This window comes from Capricornis sumatraensis, chromosome 2 (genome assembly GCF_032405125.1).
Source record: "Capricornis sumatraensis isolate serow.1 chromosome 2, serow.2, whole genome shotgun sequence".
NCBI classification, from domain to species: domain Eukaryota; kingdom Metazoa; phylum Chordata; class Mammalia; order Artiodactyla; family Bovidae; genus Capricornis; species Capricornis sumatraensis.
Window position 1 is genome coordinate 178,812,501 of NC_091070.1, and position 23,386 is coordinate 178,835,886.

The 23,386-nt window shown below is 40.0% G+C and overlaps 1 protein-coding gene across 1 annotated transcript in view; it reads left to right on the top strand.

Moving 5' to 3' along the window:
• SLC35D1 (solute carrier family 35 member D1) overlaps positions 1 to 23,386 on the top strand; it is a 46,528-nt gene that overhangs the window by 14,409 nt on the left and 8,733 nt on the right. The window contains exons 9-11 of the mRNA XM_068963578.1: positions 13,649 to 13,716; positions 14,843 to 14,921; positions 19,022 to 19,104. Of these exons, the coding sequence (XP_068819679.1) occupies positions 13,649 to 13,716; positions 14,843 to 14,921; positions 19,022 to 19,104 (230 nt within the window). The remainder of the gene's footprint in view (positions 1 to 13,648; positions 13,717 to 14,842; positions 14,922 to 19,021; positions 19,105 to 23,386) is intronic.

A 23,386-nucleotide genomic window follows, 5' to 3' on the forward strand; every position in this document is an offset into this window, starting at 1 on the left:
GTTGGAAAATGTAAGTGGATCAATTCCACCTCCTTGCTGAGGAGGGAATGCCTGTCTTATGGAACTTTGCCTACAAACAGAATGAAAATACAAATGATGTGAATAATCAGTACTGTTTGGTAGGTTTTGAATTAAATTCCGCACTTAGGAACTCCAAGAATTCTGAGTTTGATTCTGTTTCTAAATGCCTTTGTTTCTAAATTTTTGTATGCTTATTACTACAATTTTAAATTCGGTTCGGATTCATTCAGTTAAGTATTTCTGAGCATATTCCCTGTGCTGAGAGAGCCTTGTGCTAAGTTCTCTTGGGAATATGTGAGAAATACAGCACAGTCTTTGCCACTCAAGGAGGACATTTGACTTGCTACAGAGGTGGTGTAAGATCCAGCACCAAAGTGTGTGCCAGTCAGTCAGTGCTGTAAGTATTGTAGGAGGAAGCAGGTGTGTGCGAAATATCAAGCTTGGCTTATTAGAGAAGATAGGGCTTGGTTTTCTGATCCACCAACTGCAACAAGTAACACTAACCTATTCTTTGAGTATCCTCATTAGAGGTACAGCTTACAGAAGTGATTGAATGGTTTGCTTTTATTGACAAGCACAGAAGCACTGGGGGGAAGCCATAGATGCCCTAACACGTCCTAGAGGCTCGTGGTATCCTACCAGAGGTTGCAGTTGATTCCTTCCACTGAAAGGTTCAGTTTCGTAGTCAGTGGACTGCTTGTCTGAAGTTCTGGCAAAGGGGTTCACATTACAGAGTAGAATATGTGGCAGGATTTCAAGTAAGTGTTTTCTCTTAAGTCCAGTTCATGTTCAGTGTGTGTCTTTTAGGTTGAGTTTCCCCTTCAAAATATGTGTATCTGTAAGTGGGCAAACATTCATGTATGTGCATGTATTATTTTGAAAAAGAGTGGACACTTTTTGGTGTGACAGTTTAGCTTTAAATAGAACTGTTCCATATTAACAAGTCTACTTCTGGTGTTCAAGTAATACTTCACCTATAGGATATGGAGCTTTGTACCTAATAAGATGCTTCCATGTTGATCATTTTCCCCTAATCTTCATTGTGTACTTGTGTGGTAGATTGTTAATCTGGTTTATAGAGGTTAAAGACATGCTTGAGGTTACCTGATGACAGAGTTTAGTACTAGAACCACCCTGCCTATTATTTTGTTTGTTTGACCATGCCATGAAACTTCAGGGATTTTAGTTTCCTGACCAAGGATCAAACCTGGGTCCCCTGAAGTGGAAGTGCAGAGTCCTAACCACTGGGCCACCAGGGAATTCCCTAAAACCAGTCTTTCTGACTGTAAGGAGATCTCTTGCTGTTTGCCTGACCATATCTATCGCCCAAAGCCATTTGCTGACTCCCTGACTGACTTTTTCCACTGTTCGGGACTATGCATACAGAACAAGCTATTGAATGGAAGAAATATCTCAGATTAATATTAGAAGTGGAGTCTCTGCAGCTTGGCTTTGTTGTTAATTGTTTACAAATAATTATTTCATTCAGCAAATATCTATTGAGTGCTTCTTATATGTCAGATGCTGTTCTAAGTTAAAAACACATGCCTTTGCTTCAAAGGAGCTTACATTCTGATGGTGTAAGATAGACTAAACATAAATTATATAGTTAGAGCTATAAAGAGAGATAAAACAAGGAAGAGAGTGATTAGGGAAGTACTATTTTGGATAAGATGATTAGGGAAGGCATCTTTATAAGCTTCGTTTGAGCAGACACTGAATGTATTGACTCAGAGACCAGTTGGTGTGGCTCTTTAGAAGGGGTAGTCTAGGCCAGGTATTCTAAGGGCTGAGGTAGGAGCTTGTTCACAGGGGATGTTTTCTGAAGAGGTAAATATCAGAAGTCAGAGTGGGCCTTGAAAGATGTAGAGGCAGAGAAACAAAAGGTACATTCCGGGTGGAACTGACAAACCGGAGCACAGGCACAGCCCCAAGGACCAGAATCTTCAGCGTGGTTAGAAGGTGTAAGTCAAGGACTTGGGAGCCTTAGCAGAGAGCCTTTAGAGAGCATGTGGTTCCAGCCCCTTATCTCACAGATGAGGGAACTGGGCCCCAACGAGGGCTCTGGACTAGACCCAGATTTCCTGACTCTGCAGCTGGTGTCTCCCTCTTCCTGCCACACCACACCCCATTTCCTTCCAAGTTGGAACCAGTGCTAGGCACAGGAATTTGAAATTTACTGTGTCGATAACGACACATCCCTAAAAGTTTGTGACATAAGTGGTACAGCTGAGAGAACTTGGGGCCAGAATGCAAAAGACCAGCAACCTCCAGGTCTGTTTACGAGCACTGTCTGGCTCTGGGCAAGTCCTGTCTGCTCTCTCGGCCTGCTCTGTCACATGGTAACTGAGTAGGTTGGATCCGCTAAGTTGCTGGGTTCTGTAGGTAGGGCCTTTTCAGGGCTGAGACAGCATGTCTGAGGAGTAGAAGGCACACCAGTGTGGAGACTGAGCTGCTGTTCCTGACAGCTGGCATGAGCCCAGTTGCTCCCTGACTCCTAATAACCTATGCTGATAAACTGCTCTTATCTATTGGACTTATGGCTTTCCTGACCTAGAGCTATTTTGTTTGGAAGCTCTCTATTGAATGAAAAGATTGCCAAGATAAATTATTAAATGAAGAAGCGCAGTGTAAAATAATGCATCTGGTATACTAGCTTTAGAATAAAATACAAAGGAAAAAATAAAAATATATGTACACATTCATTTATTTTACTTACTATTTAAGTAAAGAGACTATGGAAGAAAATACATGAAACTAATAAAGTAATCACCAGTTTGCTTGTGAGAGAGAAAATAGGAAAGTGTAGAACAGAAATACAATGAAGACTTCATTACTTATTTTTTTTCTGATTGTAGAACTGTATGAATTTATTTAAACTGCATTTTATAAAAAGAACATAAAAAAGGATAGTTTTTTTCCTGTAAATAATGGCTATCCAGTGATGAATTCTAAACTTTAAAATGACTGGGGGAAGTGGGGAAAATTAACTTGTTTTCACTGTTTCAGAGTTTCAGACTCCTGAGTCAGGATTCAAATTGAAGCAAAATCAGATCCAAATTATTTTTCTGAAAACCCCACTGTTAACCTTAGTAGGGAGAAAAGGGAAGACTTCCCTCTGTTGGAGCAAGAATTCAATAAGAGGGCTCTGAAAGGTCAGCACCCCAGGGAGGCAGGAGTTACACAGAGCAGTTGATGGAGCTGGCACGGCTTTTAAGGAAAAATTGAAAGCCAGTGAAGAAAATAACTAAATTTCCATAAAAGTGAAAGGCAAGATCGTTTCACTTTTCCATACTTGTCCTTGGCAAAGTGTTCTGAGAAACCGTGTGTGTGTATGTGTGTGTGTGTGTTTGTGGTGTAATTTTTCAAAAAGTTTAAGTTCTCGAAGTCCTGGTCTTAACCAGAAACCAAGGAACCAATATATTCAGCATTTAGTTTTTCTAAACACAAATCTTCTAACTTTAAAACATACTCCTTAGAAAAAAACAAATACTGTGGTAAAGCCAGCTTTTACTATTAACGGAAGAGATGTAGTTAACATTGATAAAGGTGGAGCAAGCACCAGCTAACTAATGGCTTTCTGAAGTGTCAGATTGAAAAGACTGTGTTTAAACTTGTTAGTCGCTACCTCCAAAAGGGAATGTATGCAGCACAAAGCCAGCGATTCAGAGCGTCGGGAGCTGGAGCCTGGCTTGCTGGCAGCACCCCCTGTTAGGTGTTCTCACGTAGGGATGGGAGAACAGACCCTTTGCTGTAGCTCTCACAAGGCCAGCACTGTAGGCCCTGGGGCACTGTATAATGTCTTCATTCTGTCACTGGTTAAATTACATGGCTCAGATGAGTTTTACAGGAAAAGTTCTTGCACAGATTATCTACTGGGAGGTATCTCTTACTAAGCATTGCTACTAAATAATGAAGATTTATTAGGCTGTTGCCTTAGCCTGTCCAGGGTTATTAATCTTTTCTGGGTCACTCTGTGAACCATTATAGACTGATTCTCAAACCGTGAAGTGTTCTTTCCCACATAGAGACAGGGCCCTTATGCTTTTCTGGGCCTTGGTATTCTCAAACATAATATGAGTGGATTGGATCAGTTACTCTTTATTTACGAATGACTAGATCTTTCTCTATGATGGGGTTAATGGCGACCTCCTCCAAGAGGGCGTATACCATACCCAGGTCTAATGCACCCAGAGCCCCTTGCCTTGTAGCTGTCCACTGCTGACCCATTCCTCCCAGGGGACACTCAGAGTTCTGTCTCAGTCTCTATGGGGTCTCTGGGTCCTGGTGTGCACAAGGTTGGTTTGAGTCCTCTGAGTGTCTCTGGCAGGTATGGGGTTTGATTCCAAAGACAGTTTCGCCCCTCCTGCTGTCTTGTTGGGGCTTCTCCTTTGCCCTTGGACATGGGGTATGTCCTCAAAGTCGCTCCAGCGCTGTGCAGCCACTGCTCAGTGCCACAGGACTGGGAAAACAGACTCTTTTAGGGCACACACACACAAAAATACTGTGTGTGCACCAGGACCCAGGAGAAAGGATCAGTGACCCGACAAGAAACTGGCCCAGACTTGCCTGGGAGTGATCAGGAGTCTGCAGTGGAGGCGTGAGCTGGCAATGGCCTGCTGCAGGGTTGTGGGCACTGAGTGCATCAGTGCATGCTTGGGACCTTTTGAAGGATGTTGCCATTATCTTCATTCAGTTCAGTTCAGTCACTCAGTCGTGTCCGACTCTTTGCGACCGCATGGACTGCAGCACGCCAGGCCTCCCTGTCCATCACCAACTCCCAGAGCTTACTCAAACTCATGTCCATTGAGTTGGTGATGCCATCCAACCATCTCATCCTCTGTCATTCCCTTCTACTCCAGTCTTCAATCTTTCCCAGCATCAGGGTCTTTTCCAGTGAGTCAGTTCTTTGCCTCAGGTGGCCAGAGTATTGGAATTTCAGCTTCAAATTTAGTTTTTCCAACGAATATTCAGGACTGATTTCCTTTAGGATGGACTGGTTGGATCTCCTTGCTGTCCAACGGACTCTCAAGAGTCTTCTCCAATACCACCGTTCAGAAGTTTTGACTGGACGGACCTTTGTTAGCAAAGTTATGTCTCTGCTTTTGAATAGGCTATTTAGGTTGGTCATAACTTTCTTTCCAAGGAGTAAACGTCTTTTAATTTCATGACTGAAGTCACTATCTGCAGTGATTTTGGAGCCCCCAAAAATAAAGTCTGACACTGTTTCCCCATCTATTTCCCATGAAGTGATAGGACCAGATGCCATGATCTTCGTTTTCTGAATGTTAAGCTTTAAGCCAACTTTTTCACTCTCCTCTTTCACTTTCATCAAGAGGCTTTTTAGTTCTTTTTCACTTTCTGCCATAAGGGTGGTGTTATCTGCATATCTGAGGTTATTGATATTTCTCCCGGCAATCTTGATTCCAGCTTGTGCTTCTTAAGCAGGGTGACAATATACAGCCTTGACGTACTCCTTTTCCTATTTGGAACCAGTCTGTGGTTCTATGTCCAGTTCTAACTGTTGCTTCCTGGCCTGCATACAGGTTTCTCAAGAGGCAGGTCAGGTGGTCTGGTATTCCCATCTACTGAAGAATTTTCCACAGTTTATTGTGATCCACACAGTCAAAGGCTCTGACATAGGCAATAAAGCAGAAATAGATGTTTTTCTGGAACTCTCTGGCTTTTTCAATGATCCAGCGGATGTTGGCAATTTGATCTCTGGTTCCTCTGCTTTTTCTAAAACCCCCTTGAACATATGAAAGTTCACAGTTCACATATTGCTGAAGCCTCCTTGGAGAATTTTGAGCATTACTTTACTAGCGTGTGAAATGAGTGCAATTGTGCGGTAGTTTGAGCATTCTTTGGCATTGCCTTTCTTTGGGATTGGAATGAAAACTGACCTTTTCCAGTCCTGTGGCCACTGCTGAGTTTTCCAAATTTGCTGGCATATTGATTGCAGCACTTTCACAACATCATCTTTGAGGATTTGAAATAGCTCAACTGGAATTCCTTCACCTCCACTAGCTTTGTCCATAGTGATGCTTCCTAAGGCCCACTTGACTTCACATTCCAGGATGTCTGGGTCTAGATGAGTGATCACACCATCATGATTATCTGGGTCGTGAAGATCTTTTTTGTATAGTTCTTCTGTATATTCTTGTCACTTCTTAGTATCTTCTGCTTCTGTTAGGTCCATACCATTTCTGTCCTTCTGTTGCTTCCTGGGCTGCATACAGGTTTCTCAAGAGTCAGGTCAGGTGGTCTGGTATTCCCATCTACTGAAGAATTTTCCACAGTTTATTGTTATTGTGATCCACACAGTCAAAGGCTAGAGAGCTCTTTCCCATTCTGTTGTTTTCCTCTATTTCTTTGCATTGATCACTGAGGAAGGCTTTCTTATCTCTTCTTGCTATTCCTTGGAACTCTGCATTCAGATGCTTATATTTTTCCTTTTCTCCTTTGCTTTTCGCTTCTCTTCTTTTCACAGCTATTTGTAAGGCCTCCCCAGACAGCCATTCTGCTTGTTTGCATCTCTTTTCCATGGGGATGGTCTTGATCCCTGTCTCCTGTATAATGTCACGAACCTCCATCCATAGTTCATCAGGCACTCTATCAGATCTAGGCCCTTAAATCTATTCCTCACTTCCACTGTATAATCATAAGGGATTTGATTTAGGTCATACCTGCATGGTCTAGTGGTTTTCTCTCCTTTCTTCAATATAAGTCTGAATTTGGCAATAAGGAGTTCATGATCTGAGCCACAGTCAGCTCCTGGTCTTGTTTTTGTTGACTGTATAGAGCTTCTCCATCTTTGGCTCCATCTTTAGAAAGCTTAATGACTTCCTAACGGCTTCACAGGAAATTAATGGCAGAGTTGGAATTAGAACTTTGGCTTTTTGACTCAGCAACCATGTAGAACCATCTGGGAGAAAAAAATTCAGACTATATTGCCCTGTCTTTGGTTTTCCCCAGTAGTGCAGATGGAAAGATGATAAGATATAGAACTGCATGGGCGTTTACTAGGTGAGTAATTTGGAGAAAGTTACCTAATGTTTCTTAGCCTAGAGCATAATAGCTTAGTAAGTTGTGGGGTTATTTATTTATTTATTTTTAATGCTGGTTTTATGGTAGGGAGAGTGGACTGCATTGTACTGTAATGCTGTTAGGGTTGTATTTATCCTGCAGCTGTGCTCTCAGATGGCTGCTGCTTGTTCTGTGTCAGCCAAGACCCGTTCCTGTGGCAGAGCAGGGGGATGCACAGGCTGCCTGACCCGTTGACTGGCTTTCTCCAGAGATAGGCTGAGTATGTAGGGAAAGAAAAACAAAATCTTAGAATTATTTTTCTATTTCTGAATTATATATAAATTGAATTATGTCCATGAGATTTATTTTTAGTGTTCTACAGATACAGTTATTAGGTTCCCAAAGGGCACTGTGCACTATATATTTGGGGCATTTTTCTGAATAGAGTTTAATGTTCAGTGTAGAGAACATTGGGCTTGAAATATATTAAGTCTCCCATTGATTAGCTGTGTTACCTGAAGACAGTCACTCATTGTCTTCTGGGAATAATAAGATTTGGCCTTTCTACCTCACTGGCTTGTTGTAGGAACCAAATGATGGGCTGTATATAGAAGCACTTTGCCAACTATAAAGTGCTCCACAATACGCAGCAGTACATTTTTAACTGTTAGGGAAATACATTTTTATTGCCACTATTTTTCCCTTCATTATCAACAAATTCAACTTAGCTATCTTCAGCTCAGTGCTCTGAGGCCCACCTTGGGGTCTGGAGCACGATTTGAGTTTTAGTAGGTGTCAAATTGTACATTGAAAGCAGTAAAAGATTGTTGAGAGGGAAAGGATGAGAAGAGTGTATATATATATATATATATATATATATATATATATTTAAAAAGGCTCCAGTGGAACTTGTAGGGATGAAAAATATAATCAGAATTTAAAAATAAAGCAGAAAGTATCAAGCAACAGATCAGGCACTACACAGGAAGCAGAGCTCAGCGAGTCACAGAGACAGCAATAGCAAGTGCTCAAGACGAAGGGCAGGAAAAAGACTAGGAAACAGATGAACAGGTTATTAGTGATGTGTGGGATAATACTAAGAGCACTAACATTTGTGTAACTAGAGTTCTGAAAAAGGGTGAGTGGGGGGCAGAAACAAATGTGAAGAAATAATAGCTGAATTTTTTCCAAATTTGATGAAATCTCTAAACCTGCACACACAGGAGTGTCAGTAAACCTTAAATACAATAAACATAAAGGAAACTGTACCATAGAGAGGGACATATCATAATGCTAAAAGGGTTAATATAGGTGGGTACAACAATCCTAAGTGTGTATATACTTGATGAGAGAGCTTCAAAATATATGAAGCAAAAGCTGATAGCACAGAAAGGACAAATAGACCAACCTGTTGGGAGATTTAATATTCTACTTCAAGTAATTGATAAAAATACCTAAACTGAAAGTCATTAAGGATAGAGAAGACTTGACCAGCACCATGAACCAGTGCAACCTAGTTGGTGTTTGTAGAGCACTTCTGTCAAATAGCAACAGGATACTCATTCATTTCAAGTGCACATGGAACAGTGCACTAACATAGACTACATTCTGGGCCGTAAAACAAGTCTTGGAAGTTTAAAAGAATTGCAACCATACAAAGTGTGTGTAGTGATCAGCCCAGAATTAAACTAGAAGTTAAAATATATCAAAAACAAGAAAGATTTAAATTCAGTGATCTAAAACGTCTCCCTTAAGAAACTAGAAAATAAGAGCAAATTAAACCCAAAGTAAATAGAAGGATGCAGAAATCAATGAAATAGAAAACAGAAAAGCAGCAGAGAAATCAATAAAAGTAAAAGCTGGTTCTTTGAAAGGATCAATAAAATTGCTAAACCCTGGCCAATTAATCAGGACGGAAAGTCAGAATACACAAATTACCAACATCAGAAATGAACATACAGAGCCTGTATATATTAAAGGGATAAGAGAATTATATGAACAATATGCCATAAACTGAAAAACTGAGAGGTGTACAAATTCTTGAAAAACAAGGCTGTAAAACCTCACTCAAGAAGAAATAGGTAACATGAATAGCCTTACTGTATAAAATAATTAACTTGCTTGATTTGGTTAAAATAATTAAAAGTCCTAATTAATAGGGCTATTTAGCCCCATCTTTATTAGAGAAATTGTATTTGTAGTTTAAAACCTTCTGAAAAAGGACACTTCAGGCCCTGATCACTTCACTGGAGTGTTTAAGGAAGAAATAATGCTAATTCCACATAACTTCTTCCAGAATGTAGAAAAGGAGGAACACTTCCCAAATGATTTTTTATGAGGCCAGCATGCCCTCTACCACTAGCTGACAAAAAAATTATAAGGAGAGAAAAAAAAAAAAAAAAACTAGTCTAAAAAAATCCAGCAGTATATAAAAAGGACACTATCTCATGACCAAGTTGTGTTTATCTCAGGAATTAGGGTTAGTTTAAAGCTGGAAAATTAATCAGTATAATTCATCATATTGGCAAGAGTGAAATAGAAGAAGGGCTTCCCAGGTGGCTCTGTGGTAAAGAATCTGCCTGCCAATGCAGGAGATGCAGATTTGATCCCTGGGTTGGGAAGATCCCCTGGAGAAGGAAATATCAACCCAGTATTCTTGCCAGGGAAATCCCATGGACAGAGGAGGCTGGACAGAGGAACTACAGTCCATGAGGTCACAAGAATTGGACACAACTTAGTGAGTAAACAACAGCAAAATGGAAGAAGTTAGAGAAAATGTATTTGATGAAGGTGACACCCATTTATGGGTTTAAAATTCTCAGCAAACTTGGAATAGAAGGGAACTTTCTCAATCCAATAAAGGACATCTACCAAAATAATATGTTGCTATCGTGCTTCGTGGTGAATGACTCAGTACCTTTTCCCTAGGTCTGAGAACAAGGCAGGGATGTCCACTCTTTCATAATGTTCTGTTCAGCATTGCACTAGAAGACCTCATCAGTGCAAGAAAGGAAGAATGAGAGATTACAAAAGAAGAATTTAAAATACCTCTATGAAAACCATGATCATATATATATGTAGAGAAAAAAGAATCTACAAAAGAGTGATTAGAACTAACTAGTTTACAAAGTTGTAAGATAACAAGGTCAGCATGTAAAAATCGACTGAACTGTGATTTACCAGCAGTGAACTTTTGGAAACTAAATAGTACCATTTACAAAAGCTTCAAAAGTATGAAATACTCAGGGAAAAGTTTAGCAAAAAATGTCTATATCTGTGCCCTGAAAACTTTACAAAACAATAATAGATCGATGAAACAGCAGAGAATCAAGAAGCAGAAATAGACCATGTGGTCCGTTGTTTTTGTCGAAGTTGCCTGAATAAATCAGTGAGGAAAGGATGGTCTCTGCAACTAATGGTGCTATAGCAATTTGACATCTGTGTGCAGAGAAATGAACCTGACCCGTACCTCAGGAAATACACAAAAATTAACTTGAAATGTATTTGGAATTGCATTGTGGTGTTACTCCCCTAAGTCATGTTGAGGTCCTACCCCCAGTACCCCAGTGCCTTTGAAATAGGGTCATTACAATTCATTAAGATGAAAAGGTAATGGAGTAGGGTATACCCTAATCTAGTATCACTGGTGTGGATAGAAGAAGAGGAAATTTGGATACAGACAATAACATAGAATGCTGTGAAAATATGCAGGCAAACATCCGAATGATGCCTCTGTAAGCTAAGGAACACCACAGATTGCCAGCACATCACCAGCATCTCGGGCAGAGGCATTGTCCCTCCCAGCAGTCAGCAGGAGCCCACCCTGCTGACGCCTGCATCTTGGACTCCTGGCATTTGAAACCATAAGAAATGACTTTTGTTTTTTAAGTCACTCAGTTGGTGGTACTTTGCTACAGTAGCCCTAACAAACAGACCAACAGTATCAAGTTTTCTAGTTCCAATTATTTTGGCTTTTTACACCCGTGGTGGATTCATGTCAATGTATGGCAAAACCAATACAGTATTGTAAAGTAAAATATAGTAAAAAAAAAAAAAAAAAAAAGAGTTAAACCCAAAAAAAAAAAAAACTAAACTAAATGAAGTGGGAACTCTCACACAGTGCTGGTGGGAATACAAAATGTTTTAGCCACTTTGGAAAACAGTTTGACATTTCCATATGAAAAGATAAAAGGAACCAAAAGTATTATGTCAAGTTAAAGAAGGCATGTATAAGAGTACATAGTATACAATGCCATTTATATGAAATTATTGGATGGCAAAACTCCAGTAACAGAAAGGAGATCAGAGGTTCCCAGATGCTGTAATAGGGGAGGGATTGACTATAAAGGGTCAGGAGGGACCTTTCTAGGCTAGCAAATATTTTTTTCCCCAACTTTACAGAGATACAATGGACATTTAATATTGTGTAAGTTTAAGTTGTACAATGGTTGATTTGATAGTTATGTATTAGGAAGTGATTACCATAGTAACATGAGTTAACCCTACCGTCACCTCACATAACTGCCATTTCTTTTTTTGTAGTGAAAACACTTGGGATCTACTCTCTTAGTAACTTTCAAGTATGTGAACTTTATAGTATTGTTAACCATAAAACCGTGCTTGCACATTAGAGCCCTAGAACATATACATATTCTAAGTTATAAAACCAACATCTCACTGTTTCCCCCTGCCAGTGCCTGGCAACCACCATTCTGCTCTGATTCTATGCATTTGGCTTTTTTAGATTTTTACATGTGAGATCAAACTGTGTATGACTTTCTTCATCTGATCTATCTCACTTTGCATAATGCCTTCAAGGTCCGTTTATGTTGTTGCAAAATGCAGGATTTCCTTTCTCATGGCTAAATAGTGTTCCTGTGTGTGTGTGTGTGTGTGTGTGTGTGTGTGTGTGTGTGTGATTCTGACTGTAAAATGTACATTCTTGCCAACAATATACAAGGATTCTCTTTTCTCCACACCGTTGTCAGCACTTGTCATCTCTTTGATGACAGCTATTCTAACAGTTGTGGCGTGCTATCTCATTGTGGTTTTAATTTGTACTTTTTTAGTGATGTTGAGCACCTTTTCATGAACCTGTTATCCATTTATACTTTTTTTGGGGGGGGATATCTACTCAATTCCTTTGCCCCTTTTTAAATTGGATTGTTTGGGGTTTTTCTTGCTGTTGAGTTGTATGAGTTTCTTATGTGCTTTGACAGTTAACCTCTTATCAGATATGTAGTTTGCAAATGTTTTTCCCATCCCATAGTCTGCCTTCTCATTTTGTGGATTGTTTCTTTTGCTGTGCAGAAGCCTTTTAGTTTGATGTCATCCCTCTTTGCCTTGGTTGCTTTTGGTGTCATAGCCAGAAAATTGTTGCCAAGACCATTGCCAAGGTACTTTCCCCTCTTTTTCCTCTAGGGTTTATGGTTTTAGGCCGAACTTTCTTTATCATGATTGTAATGGTGGTTTCATGCCTATGCATTTGTCAAGACTCATTGAATTAAACACTTAAAAATTGGTGAATTTATTTTTTTAATATGTTATGCCTCAACAAGGAATCATAAGCAAGTTGAATGTCTACTGTCTATTAAATGCTGTGATTCAACTAATGTGAAGTGGGTCCTCCCACCAGGGAGCTCCCCGCCTGTAGATGTGGTAGAGGAAGACTTGGAGTTCATGGAGAGAGAAGTACTGAAGAGGAGTAGTGCTGAGGCCCAGGGGAAGGAGTTCTTGATCTGGGAAAGCCCCACAGAGGAACTGCTTGGCTTCTAGTTTGATGGGTGAGCAGGAGTCAGGTGAATGTCGAGGGGAAGGGCATTCCAGGCCAAGGCATGTGAGTGTGAAATGTATGTTATGTTTTGTAAACCGCGAGGAGCCTGGTATTGCTGGAGCCCTGGAGCTATGAGATTTGTGTTGAAGTGGCAAGAGTTGAAGTTGGATAGGTTGGCAGAGAGATAAAAAGTGGAATGTTCCTCACATTTGCTTGACAAACTCATATTGCAAGAGAAATTATGTACTTGAGAGAGAAACCCTCCCTCATGGGTGAGAGACAGATGATCAATGCACACTGTCGTTTCTGTTCATTCCGTTGACGTTTGGCTTAGAAACAAAGGGCAACAACAGAAACTTTGCTTTTATAAAATCAACTGTTTTAGAATAGTAATTCTCCCTGGACAGACCTCAGCTGAATTTAGGTAACTTAAGACTATACTTGAGCTTTCACACATGACAAGGAAGAAATATGTTTTAAGATTTGAGAAAGCCGTTATTTAATACCACCCATCTGGGAAGATTGCTGAAATTAGCAAGACATGGCTTGTGCCTTCAAGCAAATAGCAGTTTCTTTGTACCAACATGGAGAAATATAAAATCTCGCTCATGTTACATTTTGGAAAGGAGAAAACCTTACAAAACTGGTTGTTGATTCATTTCCATATATATGAGATTCTTGAACATCACTCTTCATCCTTGGAGTGATGCATGGAAATGTATTATATGACTGTGTGATGGGAGCAACTGCACAGGGTTTTCATTAATGAATGACACAGCCGACTTGGAGGGCCTGCTCTAAAATCCGGTGCTTTCTTGTTTATTACAGGCATTGGATTTTGAAGGCTGGGCTGACACCCTCTTTCTTCTGCAGTTCACCCTCTCTTGTGTGATGGGGTAAGCCTTTGCTGCCTTGTTAGCAGTAGTTTTCCTAAAGAAATTTGGTCTAGTGTCTTTCTGCCTCACTCCTGTCTCTTGAATGTATCAGCTTAGGATAAACCTCCAGACTCAAGTGGTTTCACCATCCTTGGGAATGTACCCTCAGGGCTACCAAACTACTCTCAAAGTCATGCTTTTAGAAGGATAAATGAAAAAAAACTAAATATTTATTCAGTAAGCTAGTATGTGATAAGCACCATTATATTTCAACATGCATTATTTAATTTTATTTCTACATTAGCCATTTGACAGATATTGTTGCCCCCTGCTCCTTACTGCCTGAGAAAACAGGCTCAGAATTCAAATAAATTGCCTTACGTTTGCAGAATTAGTATGCAGCAGTAGCAGCTTTTGAATTTAGGACTGACTTCTCCCTACCATGTTGAAGAAGGCAAGAGGTATCTGCAAATGTGCCTCTTCACCTCTCTTCACCTTCAAATTTCCCTAATGGTTTTTTTTTCCCTCAACCAGTCATTTCAGTTGATATTTGTGACTGGATCTAGCCCAGGCTTCCTATATAGTGACTGGATGCTTCAAAATGAAGTTGACATGATAGCTTGGTACTGAGTCAGGCTCAGAAGCCTCGTTGTAAAATCTGGGAGTGCCGACTGATGCCACTGTTGTTAAGTGAACAATATCCCCTCTTAAAGTAGTTCTCACTTGTTTTTCTTCCATCCTTAAAGTATCTCTCTTGTCTTTACCCTGGTCCAGAATCATATTGCCCTCATGTTACATATACACCTGAGCCAGGGTCTGTAAGCCCTGAGCTTTGTATCTCAGTTAGGTGAATTAGGACCATGATCTAAAAAGATGACTCATGATTGTGAACAGTGGTTTCAAGGCATTCGTGCAGTATCTGGGAAAAGCACCTGATCATTAAATGGACATGTGTTTCTCTTTAATGAAATTAAAAAAAAAAAATCCAAAGCCTCACTAGAAGCAGCAGTGAGGTGGGAGAGCTCATAGTCAGTGTCTAGTAAAATGTACTGGCGTGGGCAACACTGATCATTTCCCTTGGCTAGGGGTTACTATAAAACAAGCAGTTGGATTTTACTTATAAGATACCTTTCCTTATCTTTTCCAGATTTATCTTGATGTATGCTACAGTACTTTGCACTCAGTATAATTCTGCTCTTACAACTACAATAGTTGGCTGTATTAAGGTGAGTTGAAAAGGTACTGTGTTCTTTTCGGTGCCTGGTTTGTTTGAAAAGTGTTCTTCTAAAATAAGTCTGACTGTGGCCTTCTCCCTTTCATTCTTATTTCCTCATGTGTTGCCTTGCTAGTTTGACAAAGTGTGGCGATGGTTTCTAGAACAATCCAGAAGAACTCAGGGAGAACATGATCTCCACTTTCAGGCAGCCTAGGTCTGAGGAGTGAGAAAAGGAGAATGCGTCATCTCAGAGGGGATGAAGGAGAATGATATTCAGCCCTGTTTCTGACAGAAAAGGTGACCAGCTTGGTACTGGTGGGTTTGTCCCTTTAACTCCTGAAGAGAATTATTCTCTTCCTTGATGAGCTCTGGCTGTGTCGTAGAAGAAGGATGCCTGCCAGAAGCTAATCAAGAGAGTTTTCCTAAGCGTGAGCCAAGCCTTAAATGGCCCACTTTTAAAAGCTGTGTCTGACATTACCAGTGATGTCATTTCCTCCCGATCCATTTTATTTGAGGGAGGCTCATTTGTCTTCAGCCAGGAGAGCCACATTGACTTGAATAGTGAGCTGCTTAGCAGCCTGAAGCCTGAGGCCTCTTTCATCTGAATTTGTGATTCTAGTGCTTTAAGATCCAAGAGGCCGCAGCATCCCTGAATTCCTAAAGCACTAGTGAGGTAGGCTTTCTTTCTTTTTTTATTTTTATTTTTGTTTAGTATAAATTTATTTAATTGGAGGCTAATTACTTTACAGTATTGTGTTGGTTTTGCCATACATCAACATGAATCCGCCATGGGTGTACACTTTCTAAAAGAGCACAATAGAGAGAGGTAGGTCCTTGATCATTTGGAGGAAACAGCACAGTTCCCCTTGGGACTTAACTTCTGGTGCCTCATTTGTCAATCGTGAGGGAAGGGGTTGCAGAGTAGAGTTTGTCCTGGTGTGCTGTGTTTCCCTTCGTACCCCCCATGGAGTTGTATTCATAGACGCCAGACCTCATTTTTGAACTAGATTTGGGTTAAAGCCTCAGAAGGTCTGTGATTTCAAATATAGAATTGGAGCATTTGGTGTGAATAGAATTCTAAATTAAGCTGTAATAACTGTGTGACTTCTATGAAAGCTAGAGATGAGTATTCGAAGGCCTGGGCTGGCTGAGACAGTTTCAGCCCCAAGTTACCTCTCCAGCCCTGTTTGGGTTTTGTAAAGGCAATGCTTCAGGAGCAAAGTAGATGGCTTGCCTCTTCAGAATAAAAACAGCAGGAACACGAGACACAGGACAGGTGGTGCCTTGTTTTTAACCAAGAAGGATGGTATGGGAGAGTTATTTAGCAAATAACTAAACCTAATTGCCTAGAATTTCTTGGTGTACATTCTGCATCGTCATCAGTGTGAGGGATGAATACAGTAATGCTCTCATCAGCATTGAGTCCAGTGCTTTTCTTTGGATATTGCCTCCTCTCCACAGAATCGTATGAACTTCCTCAGTCCAAAGGGAACAGTGTTACTTCTAAACTCTAGAGAGAGGAAAAAAACTGGAGTGTCTGATTATAGCTGACCCTTGAACAAAGCAAGTTTCGACCGCTAGGGTCCACTTTACTCATTATTGACCAGAGATGTATTAGTATGTTTCGTTACCCAAAAACTATTGGCCAGAGACATTTCTGTGTTTACTTACATAACAAATCGCCAGCCACAGGCGTTAGGGTCTGTGAAAATCCCCCAGTCAATAATGTATTAACATGCAGAATTTTTTCAGTAGTAAATATTACAGTACGGTACCATCTGTGGTTGCTGAATCCACAGATGCCCAATCTCAGATAAGGAGGGCCATCCATAAGTTGGACTTCCCTGGTGTCTCCAGATGGTAAAGAATCTGCCTGCAATGCTAGAGACCTGGGTTGGATCCTTGCGTCAGGAAGATCCCCATGGCAACCCACTCCAGTGTTCTTGCCTGGAGAATCTCATGGACAGAGGAGCCTGGTGGGCTACAGTCCATGCAGTCGCAAAGGCGGGCACAACTGAGCAGCTGACATGCACACACACATCTATAAGTTATACTCAGATTTTTCACTGCACCGCCAACTCCAGCTTTGTACAAGGGTCAACTGTGGTTTATATTGCTATGGCTTCTCACAGCTGCTAAGGTATTGAAGGATGTCTTATACCTTCAGACAGATGGGAGTACCCTGATAGCCTTGCTGGTTTGGAGTTGGGCCAGAGTGGAGCTTCTTTCATTGGCCTCCCAGTTACAACCTGTGTAGCTCAGTCACTGTTCCCCAGCAGGCTTTAAGCTGCCTTCTGTGCTTGAAGATCCTAACCCGCTAAACCCTTGGGTCACCATTCCTTGTTTCTCTTAAGTGTGGTGGTAAAATTACTTAGGAGAACTTGTTAAACGTGGAAGGAGAACTTGTTAAATATGGAGGGTGCTAGGCCCACCTCAGATGTTTTGAATCAGAATCTCTAAAGTAGGGCATGGAAGTCATCAGGGTTTCCCGCTGAGTCTCAGTTAAACTAAAGGCTCAGAACTGCAGTCTTCGTTTTGAGCTCCCAGCACAGACTCTTCTGTGCCTCCTGGTGAGTTCTACTTTGGGGGCATGAGTGTGTCTTCTGATGGAAAATCTTGGTTAGGATGCTTTAATATATAGTTTTTCTGACTTCTGACTGATCTTGAGCAAAAGATTGCGTTCTCTGTTCTTTTCTGAAATTCCTTGGGCAGTTTATGCTGACCAGTCTCTTTTCCCTGAATCTCTGTATTCCAAGAGGGGTCCTGTTAACACATTTTCCCAAGTTGCCTACCAGCCTTGTTTATGGCTACATGGTATTTTTTTTTTTCCTCCTCTCAAATAATAAGAAAATTTGCTCTAAAGTGACTTTTTTTCTCTATTTTTAGACCTGGAAGAGGCTGACATAATTTTGAATGCTCTCTCAAAGGGTACTACTCCACTATAAGAATAATTTTGAAGTTTATTTTTGGCCTTTGCAAAACACGATAAACACTTTACTTTCTGCTTTGTAGGCCTAATCTAAGAGAGCCCAGGTACTAAAAATATTTGTGACCTTTACCGTTTGGGCAGTTGTAACAGCACAGGAGTCAGTGACTTAAGAATGGAAAAAGGTTAGGGAGGAGTTGAATAAGAGCTTAAACTTCAAAAATTTTTATTTTATCTTTGTGGTCTGAGGATAATTAAAAAGGAGCCAGAGGTTTTCACTGCTGTGGGCCCAGTTTGAGGCCTTGTTATGAAAGTGAAGTCGCTCAGTCGTCTCCGACTCTTTGCAACCCCGTAGACTGTAGCCTACCAGGCTCCTCCGTCCATGGGATTTTCCAGGCAATAGTACTGGAGTGGGTTGCCATTTCCTTCTCCAGGGGGGATCTTCCCAACCCAGGGATCGAACCTGGGTCTCCTACATTGCAGACAGACACTTTACCCTCTGAGCCATCAGGGGAGGCCTAGTTTAGGAATTAAGATCTCACAAGCTGAAAAAGGAGCAAGGTAAGCAGGTGTTTACACTTGGGAGATTAAGGGAGTTGGGAGAGGTGATTTTAGGTGTGATACTTTGAGATGACTTCCCCTTGTTTTTTTAAGATACCAACAAGAGTCCTCTAGAAATAGTCTTTGAGTTGGTAAATTCTCCATCATCCCCTTTTTCCCTTTTAAAAAAAAAAGGGAAAGATACTTGCCTGTAAGCAGATTTTCCTTCACTCTCTCCTCACAAAATCAACTGCTACCTCTGTGGGAGGAAAAAACATTCTTTTTGAACGTGTTAAATGTGTAGAAATACCCCTGGTAATAAAAGTGATTCTCTATTTAGATTTGTAATGTCAGCCCATATCACAAGGAAGGGGAAAGTTTGATGATCTTTTTTAGTATTCTTCAGTATTGGTGAAAGCATTTAGCTTCTGGAGAGAGACCAGGAAGAGACTAATGTTATTGTTTGTTAGTTGATGTTCATACTCATGCTACACTCATTTTAGGATCGTTGGGTTTTTGTTAGTTTCTCTTTATTTGCTTTTTTAATTTAAGGATATATGTTTGGGTCATTGTGTGGATGACTTTATTTGAATATTGAAAAAGTTCAAACCTGTGTAACAGTATTTTGCTATTTTTCTTTTTAGAATATATTAATAACTTATATTGGAATGGTCTTTGGTGGAGATTATATTTTCACTTGGACAAACTTCATTGGCTTAAATATCAGGTGAGTAAAAATATTTAACTGTAACCACTTTGACAGATGGATTTAGATTGTCAAATAGTCACAGTTAGCTTGGACTATTTAATGGCAAATTTGTTCACTTGTTATTAAACAGACATTTGTGGAATTCCTATAATACATTATACAATTAATGTCTTTTTGATAGTGCTTTTTAAGGAAAAAGGAGAAAGTGGTTTCATATTTCATGCACAGTTTTGGGGGAGTCTTTTCTGGAAGTTGAACTCCTTTTGTTTAGCCTTGAAAGAATAATCTTTTATTTATTGTGCTAGATGTCAGTGTAGTGTTCTTAAGAAAATTCCAGGCTAAAGAATACCAACTCTCTTTATATTGCTTTATATGCATCTTACTTTGGACACATCATGCATTTATTTAGACTTCATTCTTCTTTAACAATGATGAGGGTAACTTGCCTGAAAGAGCTTTTTCAGTTTGAGAATTTTGAATTTCATGGGTTAAATGCTACTTATATGCTTTAAAACCCTCAAATTTTAAAGATCTCCATCCTGATCTCAGACTTGTACATCTAATTAGCTCACTTGACATCTCCAGCTGACATGTCCAAAACTGAACTCCTTGTATTTCCTCCAAAGTCTGTTCCACCCACAGCCTGAACATCGCAACTGGTGACAGTCCATCCTTCTAGCCTCTCAATTCAAAAACCTTGGAGCTATCCTCAGTTCTTCAACTTATACCCAACATCCAGTGTGTTAGCAAATTCGATTGGTTCTACCTTCAGAATACATCCAAAAAGATCACTTTTCACCACCTGCATTCCTTCCAGCATTATCTCAGCCATCAACATCTTTTGCCTAGATTACTGCCCTGTCTTCTCTACTTGCATCTCGGATATGGCTCATCCCCACATCTCGCCCTAGTCAGTTCTCAAGAGTAGACAGCGTATTCCTTGTCAGAGCTAAGTCAGAGCATGTCACTCTTCTTTGTACTCCCCTCTCCATGTCCCAGCGTCCTGACGAGGCCCTACAAAGTCTGTCTCTCGCTTGCCCTTCAATTTCAATTTCAGCTCTTGCTTCTCTTCTCCCTCACTCTATTTCATCTACACAGACCTCCTTGCTATTCTTTTCAAATACAGGGCCTGCTGTCTCTTTAGGGTGTTTGGACAGAATATTTTCTTTACCTGGAACACTGTACTGCCAGATACTTGCATGGCTAGTTCCCTTATGCCTATATATTTTTGCTCACATGTTACCTACTCATGGAAGTTTACCCTGACCACCTTATTTAAAATTGTAACCTGCTCTTCCTCTTCTGATACTCTGAAGCCCTCTTATTCTATTTTTCTGTCTATGTTTATATATACTATGCATTTTCTATCTCCCCTGATACAATGTAAGTTCCATGAGGGTATAGATCTCTGCCTGTATTGTTCACTTATCTTTCCAAGCTCCTAGAATGAGTTCTGGTCATTGCTTAATATTTGTTTGATGAATTCTCTATGGATTGGTGATGAAAAAAAAAAAACAACACTTTGAAAACTATAAAGATCTTTAATGATAGTATCTTTTTAATTTACAATAAATTATATAACTCTTGAGATTTTATATCTTTAAATGTAAACAAGTGATAATGCCTATTCCACCTTTCTTATGACTCAGTGTGAGAATTAATACTAATGTTATTAATAAGATAATAATTCATTATTTTCCCTTCCATGACATTTATTTGCCATTATTATTGTCTGTCTTTTTAGAGGAAAAATTATTTTATTTGTGGGGGTTGGGTATGTTGGTTGGAATTTGGATATGTAAATATGCCTGAGGATTGCATATTATGGAAGGAAGGTGAGCAGTTGAGTCTCAGATCTCATTCACAGTTGCAGTTCTGATACTTAACAATTGTGTGATTTTGAAAGCATTGTTTTTTTCTGATCTTCAGTTTTCTTACATATTTCCATTAGAAACCTGTATCTTTAGAGTTGTTGGAATGAAATAATCCGATGAATGAAGTACCTGATTCATTGCTTGATATTTATGCTTAGTAGATAATCAGTTTCTTTCACTAATAGTTGTGAGGAACGCCAGGATATAAGGATCAATATGGTGAACTAGTTCTGAGGTTGCATGTAGCCTAAGCTTCCTTCATTTCTAAAAATCTGGATTAAAGAGTCTATGATACATTATGGGCCTGATTCAGAAATGCCTTGATTTTTTTTTTTTTTTTTTGTCTCCTTTAAGTAAGAACTTGATGGTAAAAATGAAGTAAGAGCTGCTGTTTGCATTTTCAGATGTCTGCAGTTTAAATCTCATAACATAGTATCCATAGTATTATAAGAAATATTGCTTTTTTTTCCACATCACAGGCTATTTAAAAAAAGAAACTTTAGTGCCTGAGTATGTTGGAATGTTTCATGTGTCAGCCCAGCATATGTCATATCTAAAGTCTTGAAAGTTTCTTTTTGTGTTAAGTAGTGATTATAGTTCTGGTTAAACAGTACCATTTTGCTAGGAAGGTTAGTCGATAATGCTGTCATTGGTACTCTTCCCTTATGTAGTATTTTTAATACTTTCGAATTGCCTTCACATTTTATTGTAATAAATTTTACAGGCCATATCTCTTTAATCTTTGTTTCATTACAGAGTTAAGGAGAGTAAGTAGTATACTTACTTGCTTGTCAGCATTCAAATTATTTGCAGAGTTAGGAGTAGAGTCCAGATGACCTTGTGTTTCAAGTATCATTTCTTTCCATTACAACTTGTGTTTCAGTGTCTGTAAAGGAAAGTATATGTTGCCTTTTTTTTTCTTTCACTTTTCCCCTTTAAAATAAAAATTATGGTTTTGGGTTTTTTTTTTACATCTTACACTAGTTAGTGGACTCATGGATTGCGAACATTACTTTTTATTTTTTTTAATGTGAAAAACCAAACTTAGATTTGCTGCTTAGTAGATTTCACATTGATTGGAAATGGTATGAGTCCATCCTTGGCTGATTGCACTTTGAAAGAAATCACTAATAAAACTGTCCTCTTAAAGAATTTTCTGATTATACTCTGATGAATCTAGCTTCCCTTCATCCCGCTTGGATTTTTTTTTTTTTTTTCCCTGCTGTTTCAGGAAAAGTTTAAATAGTCCTTTCTGATAGGATTCAATTCTAGGAAGCAAGAGGTTTGGTAGGTTCTCAGACTCCAATTTGATTTTCTTTTTCTGTCCCCCAGTAGGGCTCTGTTAAGAGCCTGGCTGTCTCCAACTTCCCTAAGTGCCTTTTTCCAGTGGCCAATTACTGCGTGTTCACTCAGGCTCAAAAAAGCAGCAGAGCAAGTGGGGAATGAATAGTGAAGGGTGGTGACAGAATGTGCTTCTGTACTTTCACCAGAAGTTGGGCTCTGGCCTGTGTCTTTGGCCCAAGAAATGCAGGCTTTCCAGATAATGACCCCAGCATCTCCATAACTGCCCAGGCTAGAATTCAGAGAACTTTTGGAGTTTATTTTTATCTATGATTCTTTTTTTCCTTCTATTTAAAAAAATAAACCATAATTTAAATACAGTAAAATCCCCCCCATTTCCTGTACAGTTCTGGAAGTTTTGATAAGTGCATACAGTTATATAACTACCACCGCTATATTCAAGGTATAAAACAATTGTAATACCTCCCAGATCTCCCTGTGTCCTTTTTCATTGAACCTCTCTCGCCTACAAAGATCTGTTCTGTATCCATGTGATGTCCCGAACGTTGTATAATGATATAAAATGTTATGCAGCTCTTTGTCTGACCTCTTTCACTTGACATAATTGCGTGAGATTCCGCTTTGCAGTTGAGATTCTGTGGTATGCATGTGTCAGTAGTCTGTACCTCTTTCCTGCTGCTGCTGTTGACTGCGGATCCCTTAGGGTGGTATGTGCGTGCTTAGTGGCTCAGTCATGTCTGACTCTTTGTGATGCTTTGAACTGTAGCCCGCCAGGGTCCTCTGTGGGGTTTTCCAGGCAAGAATACTGGTGTGGGTTGCCATTTCCTCTCCAGGGAATCTTCCCAACCCAGGAATAGAACCTGAGTCGTCTGTGTCTCCTGCATTGTAGGCGGATTCTTTACCTGCAGAGCCATTGGGAAATTCCCTTTTACTGCTCTCCTCTGTAGGGACAGAGGAGCCTGGTAGGCTGCAGTCCATGGGGTGGCTAGGAGTTGGACACGACTGAGCGACTTCACATTCACTTTTCACTTTCATGCATTGGAGAAGGAAATGGCAACCCACTCCAGTGTTCTTGCCTAGAGAATCCCAGGGATGGAGGAGCCTGGTGGGCTGCCGTCTCTGGG